General features: G+C 52.7%; 1 protein-coding gene across 4 annotated transcripts in view; it reads right to left on the bottom strand.

Annotated features, from left to right (window-relative positions):
• Positions 1 to 230: 230 nt before the first annotated feature.
• Positions 231 to 9483, bottom strand: part of BCL6 (BCL6 transcription repressor) — a 51917-nt gene continuing 42664 nt past the window's right edge. For all 4 annotated transcript variants that reach the window (XM_078453142.1, XM_060639508.3, XM_060639507.3 and 1 more), the window contains exons 5-10: positions 7229 to 8200; positions 6510 to 6694; positions 4916 to 5083; positions 3672 to 3802; positions 3417 to 3554; positions 231 to 1450 (exon numbers count right to left, since the gene is read on the bottom strand). In XM_078453142.1, coding sequence (XP_078309268.1) covers positions 1307 to 1450; positions 3417 to 3554; positions 3672 to 3802; positions 4916 to 5083; positions 6510 to 6694; positions 7229 to 8200 — 1738 coding nt within the window. In that variant the 3' untranslated portion in view covers positions 231 to 1306. The remainder of the gene's footprint in view (positions 1451 to 3416; positions 3555 to 3671; positions 3803 to 4915; positions 5084 to 6509; positions 6695 to 7228; positions 8201 to 9483) is intronic.

The raw sequence follows: 9483 nt of genomic DNA, 5'->3' as shown, positions 1-9483 counted from the left end.
GGGTCTGGAGCCTGCGGTCCTCAGTCCATCCTGGTCTGGGGGCCAACAGCGGCTCCGGGCCCAGCTTCCAGGAACCAGCCCCAGCCTCGGCCCCTCTGAGGCCCCCCATGGCCAGCCGCCACTCCTGTCCTTGAGCATCTCCCACTAGGTTACGGGCTGAGGACACCAGACCCATTTGAGTCCTGAGTCCTGATTCCAACACAAGGAAAGACCTCCGGAACGGAGCCAACTTGACTTTTCAACGTTTTATTCTTGTATTTGTACAGCTATATTTTACAACGCGGTAATGCAGTTTAGACACAGCCAAACCCTGTCTCCGGAGTAGTTCTAACACAAGCATGACGCAGAATGTGATGAGACAAACATTCCCAAAGAGAGCTTAGTTAGCGACGACTTCAAGTCCCTGTGTCTGCCTACACTTCAGAAGGGATGGCGTGCTCGTCCATCACTGAAAACTTCCATGAAAAAAGGCACCGTAGGACACGTTGTACAGGTATATACAAACCGAGAACTAGAACAAAACTACACATTTTTCCTTCGGTAGCTTTTTTTGTTCTTTTTGTTGTTTTTTTTTTTTTAATACACACTTTGTAAATTGTAAACCTTCACTTGCAAAAAAATACAAATACACTGAGGCATTTTAGACAAAATATTTTCTTACTTATACAGATGCAATACTTAAAATATTCTCTTAAGTGCTCTTTCTCAATAAAGATTCTCAGATCCGTGTCTGCCTGCAGATACAAAATCGAGCCTTTAACACAGTTTTATATTTTTAATATATCTTTTTTAGGTTTATATATATTTATTTTATATATATATATATTTATATATTTACAACTCTGCCATATATTCCTTCACCTTTGGTTAAAAAAATTAAAGCCCTCTCTTTGATAACATACCGAAGTCTCTTCTTTTAAAAGAATGCACATTTACATACAAAAGAAACATCTGTTCCCACAAAACATATACATTCCTCATTTTGCAGACCAAGTCAAGTCAGAACTTTTGCATACTCCCCCCGCTCTGATATATAAAATGATTTTGCCTTTTGCTGACGTGGTTTGCCTTACACATAGGAGAAGAAGCAATATTATTTTCTTAATGTTTTATGGCAGTAGGGGAAGGGGAGCTGCCTTGGCTCCCGGTCCCCCCGCCCCTCCCCCCCCACCCCAGCCCAGCTATGATTTGCACTAGTGGATGAAAGAGGCACTACATCATGGGATGAACATCGTAAAGTGTTACAGTATCCTTTGGGTAGATTTCTGAGAAGGGACTCGAATGGAAAGCATCAACACTCCATGCTTCAGCAGGCCTTGGGGAGCTCCGGGGGCAGGTCAGTGGCGGACACACGGTACTGCACCTTGGTGTTGGTGATGGCGCCGTGCTTCTGGCGCAAGTGAAGACGCAGCTGGCTTTTGTGACGGAAATGCAGGTTACACTTCTCGCACTGAAGGAAAACCGGAGGCAGACTGTTAGCTGTCATCAACCCAGGGAACGTGTCATTGCTCAGAGACCCAGAGAAGGAGGGTCTCCCTCTGAGAGATCTGGGTAGCTCATCCCCCTCCAAGGCCAGGTGGAGAATTCTGGCTCCAGCTAAGGGACACATAAGCTTTGTGCAAATGGCCCTTCCCTGTCTTCTAACGTGTTCCGATGCCGCGCGCGCTTTTCCCCACCCAAGCACATCGTTTCTTCTGTGTGCCTTGGTTTTCCTTTCTGTAAAGGACTGAGGCAGTGCACTCTGAAGGTCACTGTTACCTCGACATCTGTGCATCTAAACTGCTAGCACATATTTATTGTATTCTTCCTGTGTACCAGCACCATCCCGACCCTTGAGTGGATCTGGTAACTGAGCACAACAGCCCCAGGAACACAGCTACGTCCAGGCTCATTTTGCAGATGAGGAACCAGAGGCACCGAGAGGATGAACTAATTTGCCCAAGAACAAAATGCAAGTAAGAAGATTCTCACTCTGGGACTGATAAACAGTGGGTGAAAATAACCACATGTTGCCGGCTCACATTTGTGACACGGGTTAAGCACTCATTGGTTCGTTCTTGTGCCCAGCCCTACCTACAGTGACGCCACAAAGCCACCAAAGTCAGCATCACCTATCGGAGTAGTTTCCACACTTGTAAGCCGTGGGACTCTCTTTTCAAATTAAATAGAAACTCAAAAGGCAAAAGGGATGGCAGGATTCAAGAACCTCAGTGTTGTAAGGGGATGCTTTGGAAACTGCTCATCTACAGCATCCTTCTCAGGAAAGAAAATTGTGGTCCATAGCGAGGGTCTGGGCTTGCCTATGGCCCCAAAAAGGTTGGTGTCAAAGTCAGAATAAGAACCAGACACCCCAGCTGCCCAGCCAGTATCTCCTCCGTCGGTGGCAGAGATTGGCAAAATGATTTCTAACTGGTGAAGAGCCAGATGGTAAATACATCGCGATGACAAGACTGCCCCTGTAGTAGGAAAGTACCCAAGGACAGTACGTAAACAAAGGAGCACGGCCGTGTCCCAGTAACACTTTCTTTATGGACGTTGAAAATTAAATTTTATATAATTTGCACGGGCCACAAAATATTATTTCTTAATTTTTTAGCCATTTGAAAATATTAAAACCATTTTTAGCTCACGAAATGTTCAGTAATAAGCCCGCAAGCCATGGTTGGCTGAAACCTTGCTCCACAACACTATGATTCCAGTGGCCTATTCACGGCATCGTGTTGTGTAGCTGGCCACCTGCTCTTTCTTAAAGTGGCCTTTTCTCTTTTTTTTTTCCTTCTGTCACCACATTTTTTTTGTTTGTTTGTTTATTTGTTTCTTTTGAGAGAGGGACAGCGCAAACAGAGGAGGGGCAGAGAGAGAGAGAGAGGGAATCCCCAGCAGGCTCTGCACTGTCAGCACAGAGCCTGAAGCGGGGCTCAAACCCACAAACTGTGAGTGAGATCATGACCTGAGCCGAAATCAAGAGTCGGATGTTTAACCAACTGAGCCACCCAGGGGCCCCATCACCACACTTTTCTGATTCTCTTCTCACTCCTATAGCTGTTCTTTCTCAAACACCTTAGGTCCTCTTAGGTAGACAGGTAGCCAGCCCAACATAGACGCAAATTGTAAGAAGCCAGTTAGCATGGAATGAATGAATGACTCCAAAATCAATGGATCTCTAGTATGGACCTCTGTCCTAAGGCCCAGATCACCTAGCCCATTACCCTCACTTTAAAGACGAGCAAACTGAGACATAGCCAATGTCAAGCAGGGTGTCTTTGACAGTTAGGCCCAAACCAGGTCTCGTGACCTTTAGTTCAGTGGTCATCCCACCGTGTGCCTGAGATTGACACTAACAGCTCTGCTGGCTGCACCTCTACCCTCAACCCCTCCCAGGCCAGCCCACGGGGGGTGACAAGAGGCTCACATACATGGTAAGGTTTCTCTCCCGTGTGGATTCGCAAGTGGCTCTTCAGAGTCTGAAGGTGCCGGAAACGGGTGCCACAAATTTCACAGGGATAGGGCTTCTCTCCAGTGTGGATGAGCACGTGGGCACGGAGGTGGGCCACCTGAACAGAAGGGCAAAGCATGAAAGGCTCCGCTGGGGCGGGCCGCGGCCCCCGCCCCCGGGAGCCCCTCGTCAGCACGCGGAGGCGGAAGGGTCCTTTCCCCATGGCCCTGCTCACTTGTACGAATCTGGCTCCACAGGTTTCGCATTTGTAGGGCTTCTCTCCAGAGTGGATTCGAGTATGGGTTTTCAGGTTGGCTGGCCGGTTGAACTGGGCTCCACAGATGTTACAGCGATAGGGTTTCTCACCTATTACCGAAAGGAAGGGGATAAAGAAAGCCATATTGGACAGAGGTCCCCGCAGTTCCGGGTCCCTGGATCTCAAAGCAAACTGCCCTTCCGGGGGCCACCCTCAGCGTTATCTCACTTGGAAGATGTCTGAGAGAGGATCCAGGGGCCTGCTTCCTGGCCACCACCCCCAACACGCGCACACGCACCGGCACAGGCTGCGGGCGGCCAGGGTCAAGAAGCAGGCGGGGACAGAGCAGAAACAACACAGGCGGTGGGAGAGGGAGGGAGGGAGGGGGTTCCTCCCGGGAGGCCTTGAAACCGGCCATGTCATGAGGATTATCTAACTGCCGACTCAGAGGAGTCACTCTCCTCCTCTGGACCTCAGTTTCCCTCTCTGGAACCTGAGGGGTGAATTTAGACGACGTAGGAAGGCTCTTCTAGCTCTCGCCTTGGCTAAGACCGATACAGGAACCAAACCATTCGCCAGGAAGATACAATCAGACTGCTGTAGTTTGTCTTTTGGAGAAGACATGCTTTTCTGCTTATGGCAACTACAGCTGGACTCCATGTGCGAGAGGGCCGGGGCCTGAGTCAGAGTAGATGCTCAGGTGGAGGAAGCCGACAGAAGGGCTGAGCCTTCCTTCATGGGAAGTTGCTGGGATGACGGACACATTTAAAGTACCAAGGGAGAATCAACTCTGGACGACAATCAGGTCACTGGAAGCTACGTGGTAAAGGAATGGAAGTCGATCAGGAACAAGCCCTTGGAGGAAATCACAAGGCTTTTTAAGTTTTTTCCCGGCTTTACAAAAGCCAAACCTCCTTTGCCTCTCTCAGCCTTAGTTTCTTCGCTTGTACATTGGGATTAACTTTTCTGACTCCAGCGAAGGGAGAGACACAGGACAGAGCTTCTCAGAGAAAAGACAAACAATACAGGGAGTGGAATGAGTCACCAAGCAAAGACGTGACAGGTCTAGGCCCACATTCGGGTCAGGACGGGGTCTGCTCCCTGCCTCAGCCCGCCGGGGACCAGGGCCCCACTCTGCTTTCTCTACGGTTCTCTCCCCATCCTGGTCCCAGTAACCCTGACCAGCCGAGGTGGGGTTGGGGGGGTGCGGGGCAGGGCCATACCCGTATGCACAGTCTTGTGGCTGGCGAGGTTGCCCTTGTAGCGGAAAGAGGCCTGGCAGCGGTCACACTTGTAGGGTTTGTCGCTGTGGGTCTGCAGCGTATGTCTCTTGAGCGAGGCCTCCTCAGAGAAGCGGCAGTCACACTCGTTACAGAAGAAGGCCCCATTCTCTGTTGGGAGGCGGGGACGGGGACACCAAAGTCACAATGAGGAAGGGAGGCAGGGCTCCGAGGTCACTTCTTCCCTCTGCGGCTGCACTCAAATTGATCCCCAACTTCCATCCACCCGACGCTCCCAAGAACCCACAGCCAGGGGCCTGTGGCGTTTTCTTTTTCTTAGCATTTAGAGTCCCAGTCGTGGAGGACAAAGGAGACAGATTTGAGTATTAAGGTACAGGAGGGAAACAAACCAACGGGTATCTACATGGCCTGTGCCAGCTTCAGGAAAGCTCAGCGGGCTCTTCCTGTCTAGAGAGCTCTGACAACTGACTTTTCTTATCACTGCATAGTTTTCTTGACATTCATACACAGGAGCCCTCGAGCAAAACCCTTCACCTCTCTGAGCCTGTCTGTGTCTCCATCTCCAAAGTCAGGAGAGCAACCCCCGTTGGCCTATCTCACAGGAGCATACTGTATCACGCAAAGCATTCTAGGAATGTAAGATATAAAATCCAATGACACTTGGAGGTCATTAAATGAGGAAGTAATGGTGAATAGGGTCACCCTGTATCTCTCTCTGGATTTCATGTCCCCCAAACACTTCTGTGAGATTGGGAGAGCCAACAAGGACGGGAAGTAGAAACAGCGGCTAGAGAGAAGGGACAGGATGCAGAGAAAAGGCAAGTGGCCAGGGGGACAGATGGGGACAGTCCCTGCTCTCCCAGCTATACATCCATGACCCTGTGCCAAATCCCTCAGTGTGAGGGACTGATTTCTTTTCCTTTTGTGCTAACATTTTGAAAATGACGTGTCATGGCAGGCGGTTCACCCCCGAGTAGGTATTACTGGGCTATCCTACTCCAGCCAGAGCTTGAGGGAAGAGATGGGCTTTTATCTGATAAAAACTGGGGATGCCAATCACAAAGTATCCAACACTTCGATTTAATAATTCAGTTCCACTAATCTAATTCCGCTAACATTAGCCGAGTTGCCTACTCCATGCTAGAAATTCTCTGGGATCTGTGGGAGACGCAGGAATGATTACGGTCGGCTGCTTGTCCTTACAGAATGCACGGCCCACCAGGGGGGAACTAACACAGGTCAGGCCGTTGGGTCCCCAGCAGCCGAGAAAGCTCTGGGAGCTATAGCCAGCCCCACAGGTTACCTTAGCTGGAATGCAGCTGAAAAGGCTATTTGGTCATTCTCTCCTAGCCCAGATGAACTCAAACACCCTATCCATCGCTCCGGTCTGCCTGGTTCAAGAGGCCAAGAGTGGGGTGATGGACTGGTGATTGTCAAGTGCCAGTGACCTTCCAATCGGGGACTTCTCCCAGTCGGTAACAACAGCATACGTGAAATGGAAACGCGAACCCCACGAGCAGAGGCAGGGGCCTTCCTTCTTCCCGGCAAGGGAAGGGAAGGAGGGAAGGGGACTCACCACAGCTGGAATCCGAGTACTCAGACTGGGTCTCTCCCATCTCCTCGGGGAATGTGGGGCCGGCGGTGTGGAGGCACATCTCTGCGTGCTGCGGGGACTGAGAGCCGCAGGATGTGCACTTGGGGGGATGCAAGTAGAGAGGCGAGTGGCTCTCGCTGCTGCTGCGGGGGGAGCCGGTCAGGGACCTGTGAGCAGGAGGAAAGAGAGCCTCAGCAGCTGGGCAGCGTAAAGCACCCCACTTGGCCTGGACGCTGCCCCCTCCCTTCCTGTGCTCAGGTGAGCCCAGAGCTGGGCTGCCTCTCTCTGGATGCAGGGCCACGAGAGTTATCCTCAAGCCTACCTCTAAACAACATACGCCCTGAGATCCCTGACAGGGTCACAGTGGGCCAACACCCCGACCCAAGCCAGTCCCAGTCTGCAGGCTAGCTCAGTCCAAAGCGGGGGCAAGATCGCCCTGCCCTGCCAAGACCATAGAAGCTGCCCTGGGGATTCATGAAATGCTCTTCTGCTGCCGAGGGGATTTTCCCACTCTTGCTATGACAAAATAGATCAAAGCTTAATATGCTTCCTTACTTAGGCGAATTCAATCAGTGGGTGCTTACTGCACACCTCTAACATACTCAGTATTCAGGCAAGAAAAGAACACAGCCCCGCCTCCATCAGAAGAAGTGACCACGTGGGAAGCCCTGACCCCAGGCCCGGACTGCCTGGGAAAGCACCTGTTGACGATGTTATTGAGCCGGCTGGCCTGTGGGATGGTGGAGTCCTCCCCGCTGGCGCTAAGCTTGGTTGGGGACTGGAGGTCAAGGCTCTCGGGCTCCATGGGCGGCTGGCAGGCCGGCGGGGCGGTGTAGGCTCGAGGGGAAAGGCGGCCCAGCTCCGCCTGCTCGGGCCCCTCTGGTTTGGCATTCTGGTTGAGGCTGTTGAGCACAATGAACTTGTACTTCTTCCAGTTGCAGGCTTTGGGGTCGGTGGGGCTCTTGGCCGGCGGCGAACCGGAGGTCTGGAGAATGCAGGCGTTCTTGCTGCTGCAGGACTCCGTGGGCGAGTTGGGCTGGCAGTCAGACTTCTGCGGGCTCTGCGGACTCACCAGACCCTTCCGGTTCAGGGGTGCACTGGGGGGCTCGAAATGCAGGGCGATCTCATCCTCGGAGGAGGGCCTCTCTTCCTCCTTGCCGGCCTTGTCACAGGGGAAGTATGGGGCATTCCGGGCCGAGGGGGCGGCCGGCTTGGGGCCCTCGGCCACGCCGTAGTGCATGTCACTGCGTGCCTCCTCTGGGGCGGCCTCCTTGGGCGAGTAGATGCTGCTGTGGCACACGCTGGGGGGCATCTCCATGGCCGGCCGGCTGTACTCGCCAGGTACGGGCCTGGCACTATCACAGGGGAGGGCCCGCTCCTTGGGGAAGGGGTTGGCCACGGGCATCCGGGCATCGCGCAGGTCCTCATCGGAGAAGAGGAAGCTGCTGACTGGGAGGTGGCTGTACACGGGGTAAGAGGCTGGCGGGGTGGACAGGCCGCTGTACAGGCTGGGGGCAAACGCCCTGCTCTCACACCCAGGGGCGTTCCTCAGCGGCAGGTTATTCTCCATCACCTCACGACCCCGATAGGCCATGATGTCTTGGGGCATCAGCATCCGGCTATTCAGAAACTCGTCACGGGGAGGCTTGATGGCAGGAACCATCTCGGCTTCACTGCAGGAGAAAACAGAGAGGGGACATGGGCCTCCAAATCAGAGCCGTTGAACAGAGGGCTTTCCCAGTGACCCCGGCATCTGTAACCACATTTGTGCTTGGGCAGCTTAGACGTAAGGGATGTGGCTCTGGAGGGGGGAAGGACTTCAGTTACAAGGCCTTTATGCTAGGAACCCAGCAATCTAGCCCGCAGCGGGGGCGACGAGACCCACAGAAGGGCAGCGAGTTAGCCACACAGTCTGTGCCTGCTTAGACGTGACATCTCATGTCTAGTCACACCAGTATACATGCGTGTGCATCTGTAAGTCCTCAGATATCCTAGAAGGGAAAGCAGCTTTGCCAGCCCTTATCTCGTCTCACCCAGGCAAAATCCTGCAAAGGGAGAAAGGTATTATCGTGCCCATTTTACACACACAGAAACCGAGGCTCAGGGAGGGAAGGATTCACGCAATCCTGGTGCCACGTGTTCTGAGGGTCCGGGAAAAACTGGTGCCCTGTTGAAGACAGGCCTCAGCCTCTGTGCTGGCTAGAGTCCTGGGCAAGTTGACTTTGGAGGACGGGTGGCGGATGCCCGTCCTGGAGGCCGTGGCTCTGAAGCGGCCAGACCTGCTTTCCAATTCTGCTGTGCCACTCAGCAGCTCCGTGAGCTGGAGCGAGTTATTTAACCACTCGGAGCACGAGGCCTGACCCAGTGAAAGCACTGGCAAAGGACAGCAATGATGCTCCTGCGACCATGATTACCCACAGGAGACAATGAGCTCTCACTGCCCGTACTTGAAGGGACATTATGTGGGCGAAAAATAGGCCAGCTCAACATGCTCATAGTTAACAGAGCTAGAACCAATGAGCAAAGGTTAAGGGAGCCACATTCCGGCTCGCCATAAAGCGGAGCTTTCTAACCGGCCAGGGGAGACCGTGTGGCTCTGAGAACACTGGGTTCCTGGCTCCTGGAGGTGTTCAAACAGAGGCTAGCAACCCTTCTGTGCGATAAGGGGTGCAATCACCCTAGAACAGCTGAATCAAATGCTTCTAAAAAAGTCAAGCCCTGAGTCTCTGCTCCACTTAGCCAAGCCCTTCACTTGATTGGCTCTCAGGTTCCTCACCTTTAAAGGACGGTCATGTCTGACCGGCCCTCAGGTAGGGGATTAGACCCAGTGAACTCAGGGTGATTCAGTAAATGGTCCTCTCCAGTAGGAGCCCGGCAACGGCAAGGTAAAAGGTGAGTAAAGCAGCCCACGGTCTGGTAGGGGAACTAAGGCGCCTATGTAAATCATTGTGACGGA

The sequence above is a fragment of the Panthera onca genome, chromosome C2 (assembly GCF_046562875.1).
Source record: "Panthera onca isolate mPanOnc1 chromosome C2, mPanOnc1 haplotype 2, whole genome shotgun sequence".
In the NCBI taxonomy this organism is placed as follows: Eukaryota; Metazoa; Chordata; class Mammalia; order Carnivora; family Felidae; genus Panthera; species Panthera onca.
This window is presented reverse-complemented; position numbering and strand designations above follow the sequence as displayed.